We start from the raw sequence: 23,258 nt of genomic DNA on the forward strand, positions 1-23,258 counted from the left end.
TCTAACAAGGGCTTTACAGAGCTGCAGCATAACCTCACAGCTCTTAAACTCAATCTTCTTGCTAATGAAAGCCAACACACCATATGCCTTTGGGCTTTTGCCCGAAACATCAATTTTCCTGCTTCTCGGATGCTGTCTGACCTGCTGTGCTTTTGCAGCACCACTCTGATCTTGACTCTAATCTCCAGCATCTGCAGTACCCACTTCTGTCATATGCCTTCTTAACAACCCTATCAACCTGAGGGACAACTTTGAGGGGTCTGTGGACGTGGACCCCAAAATCCCACTGTTCCTCCACAATCCTTCCTTTAACCATGTAATCTGCATTAAAATTCAAACTTACAAAATGATTCACTTTACATTTTTCCAGGTTGAACTCCATCTGCCACTTCTCAGCCCAGCTCTGCATCCTGTCAATGTCCAGTTGCAACCTACAACAGCTCTCCACAACTCCCCAACCTTCATGTCATTGACAATTTTACTAACCCAACCTTCACTCCCTTATCAAAGTCATTTATAAAAATTACAAAGAGCAGAGGTCCCAGAGCACCACTGGTCATCAAGCTCTAGGCTGAAAATGTTTCATCTACTACCACTGTCCATCTTCTGTGGGCAATTCTGTATCCAGAGAGCCAAATTGCCCTGTATCCCATGCCTCGTTACTTTGTGAATGAGCTTACTATAGGGAACCTGATCAAACGCCTTGCTAAAATCCATGTACACCACATCCACTGCTCTACCTTCATCAATGTGTGTTGTCACATGCTCAAAGAATTCAATAAGGCTTGTGAGGCATGACCTGCCCCTCACTAAGCGATGCCGACTATCTCTAATCAAGCTATGTTTTTCCAAATAATCATAAATCCTGTCTCTCAGAATCCTCTCCAATAATTTGCCCATCACCGACGTAAGACTGACTGGTCTGTAATTCTCAGGATTATCCCTATCCCCTTTCTTGAACAAGGAGAGAAACATCGGCCATACTCCAGTGGAAAGTGAGGATGCAAAGATCATCACTAAAGGTGCAGCAGTCTCTTCCCTCACTTTCCCTAGTAACCTTGGGTATATTCCATCTGGCCAAGGGGATTTATCTATCCTCATGTTTTTCAAAATTTCAAGCATACCTCCTTCTGAACATCAACTTGTTCAAGAGTATCTGCCGGTTTCACACTGTCCTCACAAATGACAAGGTCCCTCTCAAGAGTGAATACTAAAGCAAAGTATTCATCAAGGACATTCCCTACCTCCTCCAACTCCAGGCACAAGCTCCCTTCACTATCCATGAACAGCCCTACCCTCACTCTGGCCACCCTCTTTGATCCTCACATAAGTGTAGAAGGCCTTAGGATCTTCCTTAATCCTACTGGCAAAGGCTTTTTCATGCCCCCTTCTAGCTCTCTCAAGTCTATTCTTCAGTTCCTTCCTGGCTATCTTGAAACCCTCTACAGCCCTGTCTGATCCTTGCTTCCTCAACCTTAAGTAAGCTTTCTTCTTCCTTTTGACTAAATGTTCCAAATCCCTTGTCACCAAAGGTTCCTTCACCCTACCATCCCTTCCTTGCCTGAGTGGGACAAACCTATCCAGCATTCACAGTAAGTGCTCCCTAAATAACTTTTACATTTCTGTTGTGCATTTCCCTGAGAACATCTGCCCCCAATTTATGCTCCACAGTTCTTGCCTAATAGCAATGTAATTCCCCCTCCCCCAATTAAATACTCCCCCATACCATCTGCTACTACCCCTCTCCATGAATATAGTAAAGGTCAGGGAGCTGTGATCACTATCACCGAACTGCTCTCCAACCAAGAGGTCTGATACTTGACCTGGTTTGTTGCCAAGCACCAAATCCAATATGACCTCCCCTCTAGTCAGCCTATCTACATATTGAGTCAGGAATCCTTCCTGGACATACCTGACAAAATCTGCTCCATCCAAACTATTTACTAATAGGACCATAGAGTACAAGATCAAAGAGGTAATGTTGAACAGGTGTAAGATACCAATTGAGTAGCAGCTGGAGTATGCACTCTTTAGGAAGAATTTGAAGGAGGTAGTGATATTGGTAAGGATGCAGAAGAAGTGAGTTAGGTTCAGAGATGAGGAATTTCAGTTAGGAAAATCAATTGGAGAAGCTTAATGAAAGCAAATTACTGCGGATGCTGGAATCTGAAACCAAAAGAAAAAATGCTGGAAAATCTCAGCAGGTCTGGCAGCATCTGCAAGGAGAGCAAAGAGCTGACGTTTCGAGACTAACTGACTCTTTGTCAAAGCTATAAAAAAAGGGAGAAATAGGGAGGTATTTATACGAGGCTGAGAGAAGGTGAGTCATAGCTCCAGAAGCAAAGATAGCGATAAAGAGATGATAATGACAGTGCATAGAGAGATTATAGGGAGATTAGGAGCTGTGAATGACCAAGGCTGAAGCCAGTGCTGTGTGACAAAATATGTGGGGGATGGGGGGGGGATGGGTGAAGCAGAGGCAAAATGGAAAACAGGGGCGAAGGGTAGCAAAGGGGGAAGAGGAGAGGAAAAAGGTGATGAGAGAGTGGGGAGCGAGAAAAAGAGAGACAATCAAGAAATGAGGTATAGAACAGTGAAAACAAATATATAAAAAAAACAAAATAAAATTACGGAGCAGAATGAAAACAGAGGGGTCGAGATGGGATAATCATCTGAAGTTGTTGAATTCAATGTTGAGACCAGCAGGCTGTAACGCGCCTAGTCGGAAGATAAGATGCTGTTCCTCCAGTTTGCGATGAGCTTCAGTGGAACATTGCAGCAGGCCAAGGACAGACATGTGGGCATAGGAGCAGGATTGTGTGTTGAAGTGGTAAGGTCCGGGACTGATTGCATACAGACCAAAGGTGCTCAGCAAAGCGATCACCCAGTCGGCGTTTTGTCTCTCCGATATAGAAGAGACCACATTGGGAGCAACGAATGCAATAGACCAAATTGAAAGAGGTACAAGTGAAAAGCTGCTTAATCTGAAATGAGTGTTTGGGGCCTTGGATGGTGAGCATGGAAGAGGTAAAGGGGCAGGTGTCGCACCTCCTGCGATTGCATGGGAAGGTGCCGTGTGTGATGGGAGAGGTGTTCGGTGTGTTGGAGGAGTGGACTAGGTTGTTCAGGAGGGAACGATCTCTGCGGAATGCAGACGGGGGAGGGAAGGGAAGATGTGTTTAGTGGTGGCGTTGTGTTGGAGTTGGTGAAAATGGCGGAGGATTATTCTTTGCATGTGAAGGCTGGTGGAGTGAAAGGTGAAAACAAGAGGGACTCTATCCTTGTTCTGGGAGGGGAGGGAAGGGGTCAGGGTCGTGGCGCGGGAGATGGACCGTATGCTCTTGAGAGCCCTGTCAACAACTGTAGGTGGGAAGTCACGGTTGGAGAAGAAGGAGCACATATTAAGAGCACCACTTTGGAAAGTGGCCTCATTGGAACAAATGCGGCGGAGGCGAAGGAGCTGAGAGAAAGGGATAGAGTCCTTACAGGACGTAGGGTGAGAAGAGCTGTAGTCCAGGTAGTTGTGGGAGTCAGTGGGCTTGTAATGGATATTAGTGGATAGACTATTGCCGGAAATGGAGACAGAAAAGTCAAGGAAAGGAAGGCAAGTGTTGGAGATGGACCAGGTGATGGTGATGGAGGGATGGAAACTGGAAGCGAACTTTATGAATTTTTCCAGGTCAGGACGAGAGCATGAAGCCGCATCAAAATAGTTTGCTCTCCAGCAGAAGAAAGGATCTGACTGGGGTATTCAGAATCATGAGGAGCCTAGGCAGCACAGTGGATCAGTGGTCAGCACTGCTGTCTCTCAGCGCCAGGGACCAGAGTTCAATTCCAGCCTCGGGCGACTGTCTACGTGGATTTCCTCCGGGTGCTCTGATTTTCTCCCACAGATTAAAAACATGCAGGTTAGGTGAACTGGCCATGCTAAATTGCCCATAGTGTTAGGTGCATTAGTCAGCGGTAAATACAGAGTAGTGGAATGGGTCTGGGTGGGTTACTCTTCGGAGGGTCAGTGAGGACTTGTTGGGCCTAAGGGCCTGTTTCCATACTGTAGGGAATCTAATCTAATCTAAAAAACATGACCCTACCCATGAAAAGCTCAAGAATCAAAGGGAACAGATTTAATGTGATTAGTAAAAGCAGCAAATAATTATGAGGAATATCCTTTTCATGCATCAAACAGTTAGAATCAGAAATGCACTGCACAATATTGTGTTGGAGGCAGGTTTAATCCACACATTCAAAAGGAAATTAAATGGTCATTTGAACAGAAATGTTGCGCAAGATCACAAGGAGAAGGCAGGAGATTACACTCAGCGAAATTCTCGGTGGGAGAGCTGGTATAGATATAAAGGGCCAAATAGCTTCCTTTTGCACTGTAACCTTGTTTAATTGCTCTGATTTACCCTCAATTACATTAAAAGCAGGGCATAATTTTTAAAGGAGAGATCAAATCTAGCTACAGACGATCAGATTAACAACTTGAAATACTCAAAACATTTAAATTCTTTTCATTTTGTTTGTTTGTTAACCTCAGTAATTGGAAGAAAAATCATCCTTAATTTTTTTAATCCCTGCTCTATTGTCTAATGCTGCAGTAAATCTTTTAATTGCAGCATGCAAGATTTGTTGGCTTGGCATGCAGTGGCTCCAACATATGACATCTGCTTGTATAATTAAAACTAAGCAAATTAAATGGATTCTAGCCATTGCCTCTTTCATCTTACTACTGGCAATTCCTTTTTGCAGTGACAGTTAATTTAAATTGATGCTGAGTAAAGACTAGTTTAATTGATTATAAAAGACTTTGGTGACGAATATGAAACTACTACACAAATGTTTCATGCTCAATATCTTTCAACAGAAAATGGTACAGTCCTCAAACTCATTTACTATCATTTTGCTCTCAGGCCAAGTGATAGTTTTCAAATTTATGCACAAAAAGAGAAACTCCTTTTGTTACATTCACTTTCTGCAGAAAGCAAGCATTAAAGTGAACGAACGTGTCAATTCTGCACAAATGAAGTATTTGTCCACTTTCTACTGAAACATGTCTCTCATAGCTGGTGTAGCAAAAATAAATAAATGTTTAATTAATACGTTTGTTGGACTCTAGTAAACTGCTATTGGAATGCAATGGAAACAAATTCTGGGAAAACCTCAGATATTGAGGTCAACTATAAAAATGTGTATTATTAAGTTTAATCAAGTTGCTATTTAATTAGTGGAAGCAACAGAGAAATACATTAAGTTTGGGACAGTGTGGAAGGAGACAGGAAATCAATTAGAAGTGAAAATGGGTGGGATGTAAAATTTGTGGCTTAACAGATACACGTGGTTTCCTCGAGTGATTGGATTTAAATTACCCTCATAAAGGTGGAGAACACCTCAGACTATCCTGATACTAAAGTGCTTCAAAAGTCATAACCGCCTTCAAAAGTCACAACCAGGGATACCACTGAAGCCAAGTTCACAAGTGGCACTTCTGTTAAGTTCTGTCTGAGCATGAGAAATGCAGAATTGCAATGTTACTACTACATAGTTTAATAAACATGTTGACATAGCACTACAGAACTTACAATATATAATCTGCATGTTACCATCTGGCCTTTCAAAACATAGCAAAACCAATGTAGAATGATTGTCTTTCACTTTGTACTTATGTGGATTCAACTTCAGGACCCACAATGGATTGTAGAGAATCATATTTATTTACCACTTACAACATGTCAAAAAAATTTGTATTTGTAAAGCGACGGCAGACCTTTATTCTACTAACAAACTTTACTAATGTCAAAAAATGAACGTAAGCAAGGCTAAGCATATATTTTTTTAAAAAATCACAAACCAATCAAACAATCATGCTAGCTGAGATTCAAACCCAGGGACTCAGAATATTACCTGAGTCTCTGGATTAATAGTCCAGCAATAATACCACTAGGCCATTACCTCCCAATATTGGTGTACTGCAATTAAATCTTCTATAAAGATGCTGGACTCCTAAATTTTAGTGACAAAATATGTGCCCAAGTAAAAGTTAAACATCTGAGAAAAGATATTTTCCATGTACTTACAAGTATTGCTGCAAGACACAGATTTGTGAAAGGCAAACAGAATACTAATGTACAACATATAATAAAAACAACCCCTAGAACTGCAGATTCTGGAAATATACAATGCTATTTTTCGAACAGGAAGACATATTATGATTACAACCTCCCCCTCCCCACCCCCCACACTGTACAATTCCCTAGTGACCACACATAAGTGTGACAGGAAGGTGTGGCAAAGAACAAATGGAATATGTTCCTTTTATAAAACATTTGATTCAAATACAGTGAAACGCTTGCATCTTCTTGCTCTTTAGATTTGTAAATATGATTAATGTTTAAACAAACAGTTAAAGAACTGTCATCTGAGTTGCATGTTCTTTGTGTCTTGCTACATTACTCCTGTTGAATCATCTGATCTGGTTTTTTTCATAGCTTATAGTAATGTCAACCAATCCAGGAGTTGTAGCATATGTATCATGACATTGTAGCAGGAAGGAACAGTTGCATCAATATTAATGTCAAATGGATTACTAAGCATAGCGGATGCCAATACAGACTGCACATTAACTCAAAGTTGTTTCATTTGAATTACTGGATAATTCGATTACAGTTACAAGTTTCCTGTGCCATTTAAACACATTTGCTGAATGCAAAATACTAGATATTTGTTTTTTTTGAGACAAACAAAACTTTGAAAAATAAGTAGGCTATATAAGACTAAGCATATCAAAAGACTTGTGAGCACATTTAAATTTTTAAACTTTCAGTTGAGTCATTAATCATTGGACCTACATAATAACACACAGCATCATTAATAAAATGGTACATACTTTATCTCATTACATATCTTGTTAAATACTTGGCAAGTGATTTAGTACCACTATCGCTCATGCATTCTCTTTGACAAGTTGCTGATGATTTCTCACAAAATCTAACTCAAAGAAAAACTGCATTCCCACATATTATTAGTTTTGATGACATTTTATGTCTGAAATGGCGATGTTGTCACAATTTGACTTGCCTTCAATAACGAAGGTTGATAGGTTATTTTTTCTATTAATATTTTCACACACAAATTTCAGTTGAACAGGAATTTGTAAATATCTACTTATACTAAAATAGTCAATGACGAAAATAAGACAATACACTAACATGTTACTTGAAGAAGTTAAGGCAAATTAAGAAATATGTAAGTTGTATTCTGCTCAAAAAGCTTGCAGCAGCAGAACCTCTACCCAAATGTCAATAAATCTGACAAGTTATGTTCAGTATGCTGTAATGAGAATGTTGGATTACATTGTGTGCATTCTGTAAAGTAAAAAATGTTTTGACAAGCAGTCTTCGCAAGAAGTCAAGCCAACTAGTGGAATATGTCAACACAGCCTGATGTGCTGACATAGTACATGGATTTTGCTGAACTGCAAGATAAAAAAAATCTACTGATTTGAACCCCACAAAACAGAGTAGGATTAACTGTAAGGGAATACTATGATTTGGTTTTTTGAAGTGTGTTAAAGTAATTTAAAACAAAATGTGAAATTCAGAGACCATAGGATCTGACTGGGGTATTCAGAAGAGGGGTATTCAGAATCATGAGGAGCCTAGGTGGCACGGTGGCACAGTGGTTAGCACTACTGCCTCACAGCATCAGAGACCTGGGTTCAATTCCTGCCTCGGGCAACTGTCTGTGTGGAGTTTGCACATTCTCCCCACGTCTGCATGGGTTTCCTCCGGGTGCTCTGGTTTCCTCCCACAGTCCAAAGATGTGCGGGTTAGGTGAATTGGCCATGCTAAATTGCCCCTAGTGTCTGGTGAAGGGGTAAATGTAGGGGAATGGGTCTGGGTGGGTTGCTCTTCGGAGCATCGGTGTGGACTAGTTGGGCCGAAGGGCCTGTTTCTACACTGTAAGTAATCTAATCCCGTCAGCACTGATATGAATATTCAGCATTTACCCTCCCAATACAGGGGCTCAAACGCTGTTCAGTAACATCTATGACCAATGACACTAGCGAGGCATCAGACCATTCTGGATTCATGTTTGAAATCACATAAATGCTTTGTGTTCCACTCATTATTGAATCTCCTTTCAGTGTTGCTCTTCCAATCTTCTTCTTGTCTCCCTGTACAGCTGAGGTAGAAACAAAAAAAAACTGCAGATGCTGGAATTCAAGGTAGACCGGCAGGAGGCTGAAAGAACACAGCAAGCCAGGCAGCATCAGGAGGTGGAGAAGTTGACATTTTGTGTGGAACCCCTCTTCAGGACTGGGGGTGGGTGAAAGGGGAGCTGCAGATAAAGACAGAGTGGCAGCGAGGAAGATTTTTGGGTGGGGAGAGGGGTGGGGGGAATGCTGAGGTAGTGATAGGTAAACACAAGTAGAGGGTATAACCTGGTTGATGGATGGGAGGAATGAATCTGGTTGGTAGGTGGAAGGAAGGGTCAAGAGACAAAAAAAACTGCAGATGCTGGAATCCAAGGTAGACAAGCAGGAGACTGGAAGAACACAGCAAGCCAGGCAGTATCAGGAGGTGGAGAAGTCGACGTTTTGGGTGTAACCCTTCTTCAGGAAGGAAGGGTCGGTCGGAGAACTAGAAGGGAGGACGAGGGGCTGGAAAGGGAGTCAGGGGACGGGAAGGGAGGTTACTTGAAATTGGAGAACTCAGGGTCGAGTCGTCTGGGCTGTTTTCCCAATTCCTCCGCCTCTATCACATCTGCTTGGGCAAGGAAACATTCTAATGCCAAACATCCCAGATGTCCGCCTATTTGAACAATATGCTTTTCCACCCGTCAGCCAGATAGCCCTCGACCATACCATCTCCACTCCCTGCTCCACAAGACTAAATCACCTCCCTCCAAATGCAATAAAGACAGGGTTCCCCTGTTCGTCATCTTCCACCCCACCAGTCTCCACATCTAACGTATCATCCTTAAACACCTGCCAACTCCAACTAGACCCCACCACCAAGAGCATAATCCCCTCCCCACCCCTCTCTGGCTTCCACAAGGTCCGTTTCCTTCTCCAATCCTTGGTTCGTGCCACTCACCCCACCAAACCCCTGCCCAAACCCTATGGTTCCTTCCCTGCAAACATAACAGATGCAAAACCTACCAGCACACCGCCCCTCTCACTTCCATCCAGGGCCCAAATTCAGAAGAGACAGAGGTTCACCTGCCTCTCCTCCAACCTAGTTTACTGTATCCTGTGCTCTCGATGTGGTCTTTTCTACATTGGTGAAACCAAACAGAAACTCAGGGCATGTTTTGCTGAGCATCTCAGCTGGGCCTGCAAGGGATGACCTTCCACTCCCTCTCAGACATGACCGTCCTTGGCTTCTTCCATTACCACAGCGAATCAGACTGCAAATTGGAGGAACGACATTTCATCTTCTGTCCGGGCAGCCTACAGCCTAGAGGACTCAACATTGCGTTCCCCAGTTTCAAATAACTTCCCTTCCCATCCCCGAACTCCCACTGACCGTTCCTTCCAGCTACCAACCGGATTCATTCCTCCCACTGACCAACCAGTTCTACCTGTGTTCACCTATCACTACCTCACCACTCTGCCCCCTCCCCACCCAAAACCTTACCCCACAACAAGCCCATCCCCCACTTCATCTGCAGGTTCCCTTACCCCACCCCTAGTCCTGAAGAAGGGTTACACCCAAAATGTTGACTTCGCCAGCTCCTGCTGCTGCCTGGCTTGCTGTGTTCTTCCAGCCTACTGCATGTCTTCCCTGTACAGCTGAGCCATCCATGGTAAAATGAACTTGGTTTTGGCTGTGTTCACAGGAGCAGGAGTAGACCATTTAGCCCCTCAAGCCTATTCCTCCATTTAGTGATCATAACAGGTCTCATAACAGGTCTAACTAAATATGTAGCCTAAATCTACATATCTGCCTTTGGCCCATGTCTCTTAATATCTTTGCTTTATAAGAAATTATCAATTTCAGATTTAAAACTAATGAATTATCCTGTGTCCACTGCCGTTTGTGGAAGAGAGTTACAAACATCTACCTGCCTTTGTTATAGGATTACTCACGAACATCTCTCCCACATCGTTTGGCCCTAATTCTCTGAGTATGCTCCCTAGATCTAGACACCCCAACCAATGGAAATAATTTATCTACTCTTTCTTTTTCTGTTAATATCTTGAAGATTTTGATCAGATTACCTCTTAACCTTCTCAATTCTCGAGAAGGCAGGCCTGAGTTGTGAAAGCTCTCTTCATGACTTAACCCTTGAAGTCCAGGTATCATTCTTGTAAACCTGCACTGAACTTGCACCAAGGCAAATATATCCTTCTTTAGGTGAGGTGCCCAGATTTGCTCATAGTACTCCAAGCGGAGTCATAGAGATGTACAGCATGGAAACAGACCCTTCGGTCCAACCTGTCCACGCCGGCCAGATATCCCAACCCAATCTAGTCCCACCTGCCAGCACCCGGCCCATATCCCTCCAAACCCTTCCTATTCATATACCCATCCAAATGCCTCTTAAATGTTGCAATTGTACCAACCTCCACCATTTCCTCATTCCATACATGCACCACCCTCTGCGTGAAAAAGTTGCCCCTTCGGTCTCTGTTATATCTTTCCCCTCTCACCCTAAATCTATACCCTCTAGTTCTGGACTCCCCGACTTTGTCTATTTATCCTATCCATGCCCCTCATAATTTTGTAAACCTCTATAAGGTCACCCCTCAGCCTCCGACGCTCCAGGGAAAACAGCCCCAGCCTGTTCAGCCTCTCCCTGTAGCTCAGATCCTCCAACCCTGGCAACATCCTTGTAAATCTTTTCTGAACCCTTTCAAGTTTCACAACATCTTTCCGATAGGAAGGAGACCAGAATTGTATGCAATATTCCAACAGTGGCCTAACCAATGTCCTGTACAGCTGCAACATGACCTCCCAACTCCTGTACTCAATACTCTGACCAATAAAGGAAAGCATACCAAACGCCTTCTTCACTATCCTATCTACCTGCAACTCCACTTTCAAGGAGCTATGAACCTGCACTCCAAGGTCTCTTTGTTCAGCAACACTCCCTAGGACCTTACCATTAAGTGTATAAGTCCTGCTAAGATTTGCTTTCGACCTAGGGTTTTGTTAAACTGTAGCATAACCTCTGCATCTTTGAATTCCAGTCCACCAGACATAAAGGCCAGCATTCCATTAGCTTTCTTTATTATTTTCTGCACCAGTACATGACATTTTGAAGATTTATATACATGAACCCTCAGGTCTCTCTGGACATCCACTGGATTTAACTGCATACCATCTAGAAAGTAATCTGATCTATCCATTTTTTTGGTCCAAGATGGATAACCTCACATTTGCTTACACTGAACTCCATCTGCCACAGTTTTGCCCATTCACTCTATCATTATCTCTTTGTAATTTTATGTTATCATTTACACTGCCCATAGAAATCATCACTTTCACCAATGTTTACAATCAGGTACTGCTTGGAGAAGGAGATGCACCCAGGTACTTCTAGCTATCTGCCCATTTCTTCTTGACATCCCCTAGTTATTACCCTTTCTCTTTCTTCCTGCAAACTCTTACTCGTTTTCAGCACTACTCACTTAATTTGGCCAAATGACAAAATATTTTGCTGTATTTTAAATACTACCACTCACAGCAAACTAAATTTCCACAATCTTTTCACTCACGGCAAATTAAATTTCCACAATCTTTTGTATTTTTTTTTCCACATTAAAAGCTACAAAGTAGGCCATGACCCAAGGTCAAATCATCATCATGGCAAATTTCCATTCATTCTCCTGGTTTCTGTCCTTCACTGCGTGTTTAAAACTAAGCCTTTTATTAGGTACATGGCATATTTTAAAGAAAAACTGCCTACTCTACACTAACATAAATAAAAATTAGTTCTGCATCAACTTCAAAAAAAAAATTGTAGTTGTTTCAAATTGGGATATTCTTAGGTTATGAACTATGCTGATTTTATTTATGTTAACACCTATTTACAGCTATCTACATCAATCTGCACCAGGTTACTACGTTTAAATATATCAAAAATGTGCTTTAAAGCAAACACTAAAATTAAAATGAAAATATATGTGAAAATATTGGTTAAATCTGCTGATTCGTGGCAAGCTTACAAGCAAAAATATGCAAATAGATTTGAGTTGAATTTTGAGGGAGAAATAAAAATCACTTAACTCTGGCAATATTTTGCAGCACAAATGTGATATGCAGATTACAATGAGGTTCCTCCTCCAAAGCCTCTTTTGTGAAACATTAGCTTCTCCCCTTTCCACTGGGATTAGTTATTTTGCTAATTTCTTATCCCTATTATAATGGAAGTTTATCACAATGTGGATGGCAATCAAATTAGCCTATATTATTTCAGAATGAAATACGATAAGTGCATTGTACAGCCTGTGCATAACTTTTAATATTTATATTAATGTATTCTGGGTACAGTATATAGTTCAGCATTCTATTATTTTTCAAAATTGCTTCACTACATTGTGGGAGCATTTAAACCGATTACTGGTATTCTCAAAATCCTTTCAAAATCTGTGTGTTAATTCAATTCCATTGTGTGCTTATGTCTCTGATTTGTTCAAATTATGTCCAATACTTAACAACTATCAGTTTCACATTTCATTTGCATTTGCTTGCTGGATTGCATACTCAGTCCGTATGCTGACACAAATGATTTGCGTCATCCTTTGTACTGTTCTCCCCATTTTCTGCAATCAGCATATTGTAAAGGTTTAGGGTTGATATTTGATATTCACACCATTTTGCACAGGTGTAAAAATTATAGATTAAAATAAAAGCAACTCAATAAACGCACAAAAATAATAGAAACATAAAAATTGGAAAATTAGAAAATTAAAGTACACAGCAACACAACAGCAAAATAAAAGAAATACAGTTTGGAAAGAACAACAAAAGACACAGTGAAATGTAAGAAAGAAATTCACAAATGACAGAAAGAAAGCATGATGGGAAATGAGACTCAATCACATTAATTAGCCAAATCTTGCAGTTAGGCAAACAATAGGGAGGTGAGGACCTCGTGGTATTACTGCTGAAGTTATTAATCCAAAAGCTCAGCTACTATTCTGGGGACCTGGGTTCAAGTCTCGCCACAGAAGACTATGGAATTTGAACTCAATTAAATTACGAATTAAGAATGTACTGATGACCATGAAACCATTGCTGATTATCAGAAAAAAACCATCTGGTTCATTAGTCACCTTCAGGGAAAGAAATCTGCCATCCACACCTGGTCTGGCTGACAAATGACTCCAGGCTCACAGAATGTGATTGACTGAAATGGCCGAGCAAGCCACTCAGTTCAAAGGTAACCAGGGACAGGAAATAAATGCTGGCCAGCCGGTGACACCCACAAAAGCTATTATTTTTTAATGCGACGTCTATCAGTTTGACCAACGCTCCCAAAAGCATCAAATGTTTAGTTTCGCAATACACAGCATTTTGGTCACCTGATAAACGGACATACCTTGTTCATAACATCTGTTGCTAGTTGTCGAAGAGAAGGTGACACCACAGTGTTCAGGGTTCCATTTCCCATAACAGGTTTGAATAGGTTAATATAGGCCACAGCATTACTCTGTAGAATATGTTTCATCTCCTGAAAAATAGTAACATGCTTTTACAACCAATTAATAAGGAAACTAACCAGTTTATTTTTCAATACTTATTTTCATGTATTACCTATCAGACTTATTTATACTCCATAAGAATTAGGCCACTCTGCCATTTGATCATGACTAACATGTTTCTCAACTTGATTTTCCTGCCTCCTCCCCATAAATCTTGATGCCCTTACCAATGAAGAATTAACTATCTCTGTCTTACAGATACTCAATGACATGTTCTCCACAGTCCTCTGTGGTAATGAGTTCCACAGAGTCACAACTCTCTGGCTGAAAAAATACCTCCTCATCTTAGTTCGAAAGGGTTGTCCCTTCACCCTGAAGCTGGGTCATTGGGTTATTTTGTCTACTAGTCGTAAAAACATCTTCTTCATGTCCACTCTATGCAGCTCTCTCAGTATTTTCTAAGTTTCAAGCAGATCCCCTTCATCTTTCTAAACTCTATAGAGTACAGACCGAGGGTCATCAACCGATCCTTATATGACAAGCCTTTTATCCCCAGGCTCACTCTTGTAAACTACCTCTGGACCTCCTCCAACACCAGCAGATCCTTCCTAAGACATAGGGTCCAAAACTGCTCACAATATTTCAAATGCAGTCTGACCAGTGCTGTATACAGCCTCAGCATTACATCCCTGCTCTTGTATTCTAGCACTCTTGAAACAAATGCTAGCATTGCATTTGTCTAACTGCCAACCAAACATGCATGTTAACTTTAAGAGAATCCTGAACTGTGACTTCAGATTTCCAAAGCTTTTCTCCATTTAGAAAATAGTCTACACCTTTATTCTTCTTATCAAAGAGCTTAACCTCACACCTTCCCCAATTGCATTCCATCTGCCATTTTTTTGTCCATTCTCAGCCTGTCCAAGTTCTTCTGCACTCTCCCTGCTTCCTTAACACTGCCTGCCCCTCCATCTATCTTTGTGTCACCAGCAAACTTAGCAACAATCTTACCATCCACTTTCAACTACTCCACCAACTCATCTTTAATATGGACTTAAAAATCTGATCATTAACCAAGGTCAGACAATTAACCAAGGAAGTTTCCAAACTTCCAGCTCAGCACTGGCCCCATGACTTGTCCTACCTGCCTATCTTCTTTTCCACCTATCCACCCTCCTCCCTGACCTATCACCTTCATCCCCTCCCCCACTCACCTATTGTACTCTATGCTACTTTCTCCCCACCCCCACCCTCCTCTAGCTTATCTCTCCACGCTTCAGGCTCTCTGCCTTTATTCCTGATGAAGGGCTTTTGCCTGAAACGTCGATTTTACTGATCCTCGGATGCTGCCTGAACTGCTCTGCTCTTCCAGCACCACTAATCCAGAATCTCTCTTACCTTTTATATATCTAAATGAACTCTTGCAATGTTCTTTTGTATTACTAAGTAGCTGACTCTCATATTTTATTTTCTCCCCCGATTGCTTTTTTTGGCTTTAGGAGTGCTTAAAGTTCCAAAATAGTGTCCACGTGATTGCACCGGAATCTATATTAGTGCAAATGTTAGTGTACAAAGTGAACATCGGTAAAAACTACTGCAAGTTGTATAAACAAACCTTTATTTGCGTGATCTATGCCAATTGTGCCATTTTGCAGCTTCAATGCTCCAGCCAAGACCTTCTCTTAAAATTGCACAGCCTACTGTGTGAACAGCAGCAAAATGGACTTCCCTGTTAATATCATTTAAAAGGATAGTCAATTCCTCATATCTGTGCATCCCAAACTTTTTCCTTGTGATTCTATTTCAAGGCTGTGACCCCTTAATGAGGCCTGTGGAGGTGGGAGGCCTGCAAAAACAGAGGCCTGCTTGTTAGAACAGGTGTGCAGCTCTAATAACTCTGCCACATTGCCATGTTGGATGTTGCAGTTTTAGAGCTTGCAAAGTTTCAGCTCACGACTCGACTTGGAGTCCCAACCATCACTGTGGGGAGCCCTGACTTACAAGTTGGTTGATCTATTCTGGCTTTTGCTTATGATTCTGCAAGTGTCTGGTGCTTTTTACAGTTGTTCTAAGTTAGCAAAGTTAACAGGAAATGGTGTGGTAAGTGCTTAACACTCTTCGCTGACTCCGAAGCTTCTATAGAGAATGGTTACTTCAAGATATGCATGTTAAAGTAGGCATTAGACTCAGATATTAGAGTACAGCAGAGAGAAAACAGAGGCAATGCAGAGCAGGACAAACTGCAGTAAAAGGGAAGAGGAGGCGATGAAGGCTATACATGTCCAAACTTCCATGAAACAGTTCTCCGACCAGTAACTCAGCAACAAATAATGTGTGAACACCAGAATATTTTGATGAAAGGTCACTGACCCAACATGTTAACACTGTTTCTCTCTCCACAAAACTGGGTATAATGACTGGTTAGATGGATTAGAACAACACTACCCTTTCACATTGCAATTCCAGGTCAGGTAAAAGCAAATGTTCACAACTTCTCACTTGCCTGGCTGGTATAAATCTAAACTGAACAGTTTCAATCATTTCCAAACTTAATGGACACATATTTCCCATAAACCGGACTTACACTTCACAATTGTTGTGGGATTGAAAGAAAACATTTGTTTAGATGTGTTCACATAATACTTACTCTCGGAAAAGGAACATGTACCTTATATAGGCAATTCACTGAAAATGTTTCTGAAGCAAGGCTAAGTGATAAAGTCGTGAGCCAACATGGCACAAAGCACATTTACTGTTTGAATGTATAGATTTTTGTACAAATATTGATCATACTCTAAAACAGTGCAGACAGCTGTTTATAACAAGCCTTCTCTTTCCCAAGCCTAGGTTATTTCTCACCGAAAGTGTTCTCAAGACCTCACTTTCCCAGACATTCAGACACTACTCTTAGATACCAGCAACATTCAACCTTTCCCCATGTGTTCGAACAACTGAACTTCTGCACATGTCAACTTGGTTCTCCATTCACTAATACATAGTAACGTTTCCATACTGTTGGGAATCTAATCTAATACATTAATTTTAATACATCTTCCAACTCAAATGCAAAATATTTCCTTTGGGAGCCCACGCATGCCTCAAACTCCAAACATCCAGGTTACTCTGCTTTCCCTTTATAACGTTGCATGGATGCTAAATCTTTCCAACTGTGTAAAATACATGTTATACAACAAGTTCTTCTTTTGCAAATCATTTTCAACAGTGACACCTTGTTCTCAATCCCTTCATAAGTGGAACAGTTTCTCTCTGTCTGTCCTATCTGGATCTCTCATGATTTTAAAACCTTTTATCAAATCTTCTTTCAGCCTTCACTTCAATCAAAAACATATCAACTATCCTCATTACTGAAAATTCTCATCACTGGAACCAATCTCATAAACCGGTTCTGCATTCTGTCCAATACATTCATATTCTTCCTGAAGGATGGTGCACGAAGCTCTACCCAATACTCAAGCTGAGGTCTAACCATTGTCTTAATACAAATTCAGCATAATCTTCTTGCTTTGTACTCTATACCCCTACTAATAAAGCCTTTGATCCTCTATGCTTTATTATCCATTCACCACCTTTCCTGTCACCTTTAATGAGTTATGGACATTCAGGTCTCTCTGCTCCTTAATATCCAGAATTAGAGAGCATATATTTCTGGTGAGAGGGGAAAGATATGAAAGGGACCTAAGGGGCAACTTTTTCACACAGAGGTTGGTGCCTGTATGGAATGAGCTGTCAGAGGAAGTGGTGGGGTCTGGTACAATTACAACATTTAAAGGCATTTGGATGGGTATATGATTAGGAAGAGTTTACAGGGATATGGGCCAAATGTTGGCATACGGGATTAGATTGATGTAGGATATCTAGTCAGTATGGACGAGTTGGACCAAAGTGTTTGTTTTTGTGCTGTACATTTCTTGGACTCTATGACTCTGACTCTATGTGCTCTGGGCCTAGACCCTCCCACAAGGGGACACAACCTTTCTATCTTGTCAAGTCTTCTAAGAAACCTCTATGTTTCAATAGGATATCTCTCATTCTTTTAAATTCCGATGGTTGCAGTGCCAAAGTTATCCACATTTGTCCATGTAACCATTCATTCCAGCCAAAATTCTTGTACCTAGAAGTTTAATGTCTCTTGTTGTAACTATTACATAATGTTTGCATCTCTCTGTAATTTGCTGATAGTATGTTCTTCTACATCCTTCCCATTCGTGGATAGACTATAGATTACACAGAGCTATGCCATTGCACAGAGCTATGCCTTTGTGTTTCTTAGGTCTAACCAAAATAATTCTGTCCTTGAATTTCTGGATATTCTCTTTCTTCAGTGTCATAATTCGCTCCTCCTTTTCTAGCTTTCCCATCTTTATTGAACACTTTGCATTGACGAATACTTTACACTTGGTACTGTTTTACCTTGAGCTAGGTCTTTTTTAAAGCTACAACATCACAAGTCCATGTAATAATGCGCACCAGTATCTCACCAGTCTTGTTCAGTGCATTCGCATAGATGCACTGCAATCATGACCTAGAATGCTTTAGTTTCTTCCTTATTCTATCTCTTAATTTACTTTCTCTTTTCCCAGTGCCATCTACCTCTCCAAGTATTTTGTACACCCTGGTATTCTCTCCCAGTTCCCACAGCAAAGCTGATTTGGTGTAAACCCTTCCTAACAGTACTCTCAAAATGTCCAGCAAGAAGATCAGTCCTGGTTCTATTCAAGTGCAAACCACCTGGTTTGTGCCATTTCTGCACCTGTAGTTTAGAAATCTAAAGCTGTGCTCTTCCAGAATTTCCACACATTCATCCATGTCATCTTCCTATTTCTGCACTCGCACATGGTACTGGAAGTAACTGAGATATTGCTAATTCTGAACTCTGCTTTCTAACTTTCAACCCAGAACAGTAAATTGTGATTGCAGGATCACATCCCCGACATAAGTTTTGCTACCAATGTGCACCATGACTGGTGGATGATCACCTTCCCCAAAACAACTGCTCAGTGACATCCTTGACCTTGACACTGAGGAGGCAACATCCCGCCTTTGGGGAGAAGTATTAATTTAGCTTTTTAATTGCATACATGAAATGTGTGGACACCAACATTCCTGTGAATCAAGTGGAATGAATAAACATAAATTTTCACAGAAATGTGAAAATCATGTTACTTAATCTGTTGGAATAAAATATTCTGATTAACACTAAATCATCACTGGCATTTTTCTGAGTCATCAGTGATTTTCACAAAAGGTACCACCTTCTCATATCTTTACTAATGTCTCACCCTTACTGTAACTTTTTACAGCTTTATTTGTGACTGTGTGTAATGCAATGCATAAAATTACTGAACACACACACACACGGGATTAATAATAATTGTGACCAATACATAATTTCAGTCCAATTATTTAGATTTCATTTCATTGGTAGAAGATATTCTTTGCTGTTCATAAACATGATACAATAATTTTCTTTCTTCTAATAAATATCTAAGTGCTTCCTTAGCTTGAAACAATGCATTTTGGTATAAGCATTCCTCCTGTGACTACATACACATCTAAGATTCTTTTTAGCTCACACTCTTAAAGTCAAAAACTAATAGCATCAAATTTTTCCATGTTAAAACATGCTTCACAATTGTACCTGATTGACTGCAGTTTTAATTTAGTGAGTTTTGAGAAGATTTGTAGCTCTGGTTGAGGTTCTGGAAGTAGGTTTGCTCGCTGAGCTGGAAGGTTCAATTTCAGACATTTCGTCACCATATGCGGTAACATCATCAGTGAGCCTCCAGATGAAGCATTGGTGGCATGGCCCACTTTCTAGTTATGTGTTTGAGTTTTCTTGGGTTGGTGATGTCATTTCCTGTGATGTCATTTCCTGGTTTTTTTCAGTGGGTGGTAAATGGGATCCAAGTCAATGTGTTTGTTGATAGAGTTCAGATTGGAAGGCCATGCTTCTAGGAATGCTCATGTGCTTCTCTGTTTGGCTTGTCCTAGGATGGATGAGTTGTCCCAGTCGAAGTGGTGTCCTTCCTCATCCGTATGTAAGGATACTAGTGAGAGTGAGTCATGTCTTTTTGTGGTTAGTTGATGTTCAAGTATCCTGGTGGCTAGTTTTCAATGTGGTGTTTGTTACAATTCTTGCAAGGTATTTTAGATTAGATTAGATTACTTACAGTGTGGAAACTGGCCCTTCGGCCCAACAAGTCCACACTGACCTGCCGAAGCGCAACCCACCCAGACCCATTCCCCTACATTTACCCCTTTACCTAACACTGCGGGTAATTTAGCATAGCCAATTCACCTAACCTGCACATTTTTGGACTGTGGGAGGAAACCGGAGCACCAGGAGGAAACCCAAACAGATATTTTCCTCAAAAGAAGCCTAAACACATAAATAGAAAGCCGGCTATGCCACCAGTGCTTCATCTGGAGGCTTACTGATGGTGTTATCTAGTATGGTGATGAAAAGTCTGAAAATGAACCTTCCAAGTCAGCGAGCAAATCTACATTCAGTTTTACTTTATCAAATAGTGATAAATCATGATTGAAGGAACAGCAAACATGCCAGCTGGAACTGGACAAAGCAAGTACATAAATCTGTAATATAAACACAGTCAGCCCAGTACAGGCTTAAAGATGTTGCATTTTCTAAAACAAAGTCTGGATTTTTTTTTTAAAAAGGAACCTGACGTGCATAAAAATAATACTTATGCAGCTTAAACATTCAACACGTTTTCTGGGAAGTTCCAAAGTAAACTAGAATGGACAGGGTTTCTTTCCCCTTGAATGAACATGCATCAATAGCACACTTCTAGAATTTCACTGCTCATTAAAGCTTACTCCAAACCAAAGAGAAAAAATAAAAGTGAAGTATTGTAGATACTGGAGATTTGAAATAAATAAACAGAAAGTGCTGAAGAAACTCAACAGGTCTGACAGTATCTGAAGCGAGAGAAAAAGGGCTGAATATTATGCACTTTTGGCTAAGTCCAAGATGCATGAGAGTTTTTGGAGGGTTTCTCAAAGCAAGTTCAAGCAAATTCTCTCACCCTATCTTATCAATCTCACCTCACTAATTGCACACTACGTCATTTATACATCTGATTTCTACCTCATCTTATCATGGGCCATTCCCAACTTACCACTCAACTAACATATCAGAATTCAATAGCATATCCCCCATGTTCAAGCCATCTTTAAAAATTCATTATGAACTTGTACAAACACTGTCAATCTGGAGAGGCCCTGCATAGTTGGTGACACTTGCCCTGGTAATGGCAGACAGGAGGAATTCAGTGTGTGCTGTGTGGGCAGGGTCCTGGAGGTCCTGCTGGATGGGGTTGTGCTGAGGTGGCCCATTTTCCACCCTCATGACCAGCTATAGAGGCAATGACATCAAACCATGCTAGCCCATCCAACATTGCCAACTGGATTCAAGCACACTCAATTTTCTGGAGGAATGTCCAGTACTGTAGGAGGTCTAGGTCCTTCCCCACTCTGCTCACTTGAGTGTCACCATTTTTTCTCCAATATCTCACATTCACAATCTGTTATCATACCCATCCTCCTCTAAACCTAATGCTCTACCACTCTCTTTCTCACCTACTCCAATACCAACACCACTGACCCTGCATGCCCTCTATACTACCCATGCACTTGCTAATGGCATGTCCCTAACATGTGCCAACAATAATAGTTGAGCACCTTGTTGTTTCATTTCTGCATGGGGAAAAAAGCTGCAATAGGACAGAAAGACTCAAGCCAAGTTGTGTGTTGTCCATCATTCATGTCCTCACCTCTTATAAGAGGAGGATCCTGTTTCAGACTATCCCAAGCAGGGCCTGGATTGATATCAGAGTTTGCCTTGATTGACTGTATTGGGAACCCCTGAAAGAAGGCTGAAATGAAGAGGTGGAGGCCACGTAATGCCTAATGCAGTAGACTAGATTGGTAAAAGCATACGCAAATCTTTGCTTTACCTCAATGTGTCTGAGGTCTTGGACAGTGAGGACAGAAAGGGTAAAGGGGAAGATGTTATACATTCTACAGTTGTATGGGAAGGTGACAAGGGGTGAGGTAAAGAGGTTTTGAGAGGGACGGAAGAGTGGACCCGGGTGCAACAGCAGGAACAGCACGTGAAGAATGCAGACAGAGGAGAAAGGATTATGTCTTTGTTGGTGGCATCCTACTATAGGTGGTGGAAATGATGGATAATGGATGATGATCCTTTGAATACTGAGGCCAGTGAGGTGAAACGTAAGAACAAAGGGAACATTGCTCTGGAAGGAAGGGGAAAGGGTGAGGTCAGGTACAGGAAGTGGGACACAGCTGAGGGGCCTGACAACCACAGTCAGGGGGTGGTGGGGGTTAGGGTTTGGGTGGGGGGGCAGCGGTGCAGAAGCCCTCAGCTGAGGAGAAAGAAAGACATTTCAAAGTATCCCTGTGGAAGGTGGAACCATTGGGACAGATGTGACAGAGAGGGAGAAACGGAGAGAATGGAATGAAGTCCTTACAGGAGCAGATTGTGAGGAAGTGTAGTCAAGGGAGACAAAACCAGGGACCAAAGAGACAAAAACAAGTAACAAAAGACTGCTATACATTTTGATTTCAGTTCTGCGTGAACAAAACAAAGATATCAAGTTTGTTTATTCACAAGAGAAGTGTGAGAGATCTTCATTGATCTCTCATTGATATCAATCAGCTGTGACCACGTGATTGTATCTAAATCTTACTACAGAACGCCTTCTATTGTTTATCAATGGCCATTATTTGTGTTTGAAACGATTTTCTGATGCTATAATCCTATTATTCCAATTCTCGGGTGTTGCAAATCAATACTAACAGTACCACAGCAATAAAGGAAGTCTGCTATCTTGCCTTCCAAAAACTGCAAGGTTTAAAGAATCTTTTAAAAGTATCCTCTAGCCTGTTTTCAAATCTCCGAGTTCACTTATATTTGATCTTCAATTACAACAGCCACCAGTACCTGGCTGCATGAGCTGCTGAAATTCCTCTGAAGAAACCCTGCAGCAGTAATTTGAACTAAACTGAACTTCAATACCAGAGTGGAAAAAGCTCCCTCCTTCAAAGACAGGAAAACCACAAATTATTCTGTTTCATTTTAATGTTTGTGAAAGCTTACTACCTTCTTCATTTTTCTTGGCTGTATGCTGTGTGATTGATGTCACAATAGGGGAGCAGAACAAGAGAGAGATCATAAAGGAAATACAGTCTCCATAAAAGATGAGTTTAAGAAACAGAACCACGTATAAAATTTGAAAACAATCCCAAGATATTGGTTGCTATTGAAATCCTTGAAAATTGGACAGGGCCATGATCACAAACATTCTAGAGGTTGGTACCTGAACAAAGGCCAAAAGATCGGAATCCAAAGAAAAATGTGCCTAAAATGTCTCAGTCAATTTTGCAGAACCATTCTCTTTCTAAATCTGTTCAAGTTAACAATGCATTGTCTTTTTTTCATATGGCATTCATAACAGATATTGAGTGTATGCTTAAATCTCAAGGCTTATGTAATGAGAAGGTCCCAGTCCTAAAATCATTACAGAATAATCAGGTGGTTAGA

The 23,258-nt window shown here is 41.1% G+C and overlaps 1 protein-coding gene across 10 annotated transcripts in view; it reads right to left on the reverse strand.

The window, feature by feature from the left end:
• The window catches only part of naaladl2 (N-acetylated alpha-linked acidic dipeptidase like 2), a 1,006,049-nt gene that overhangs the window by 209,063 nt on the left and 773,728 nt on the right, over positions 1 to 23,258 (reverse strand). For 7 of the 10 annotated variants that reach the window (XM_087993578.1, XM_087993582.1, XM_087993576.1 and 4 more), the window contains one exon: positions 13,552 to 13,701. The exons of 1 other annotated variant lie outside the window; for it this stretch is intronic. In XM_087993578.1, the coding sequence (XP_087849704.1) occupies positions 13,552 to 13,701 (150 nt within the window). The remainder of the gene's footprint in view (positions 1 to 13,551; positions 13,702 to 23,258) is intronic. 2 more of the 10 variants (XM_043702223.2, XM_043702219.2) reach the window with 1 other exon arrangement.

The sequence above is a fragment of the Chiloscyllium plagiosum genome, unplaced genomic scaffold (assembly GCF_037043375.1).
Source record: "Chiloscyllium plagiosum isolate Xiang-an unplaced genomic scaffold, Cpla_swu_hap1 HiC_scaffold_13, whole genome shotgun sequence".
NCBI lineage: Eukaryota > Metazoa > Chordata > Chondrichthyes > Orectolobiformes > Hemiscylliidae > Chiloscyllium > Chiloscyllium plagiosum.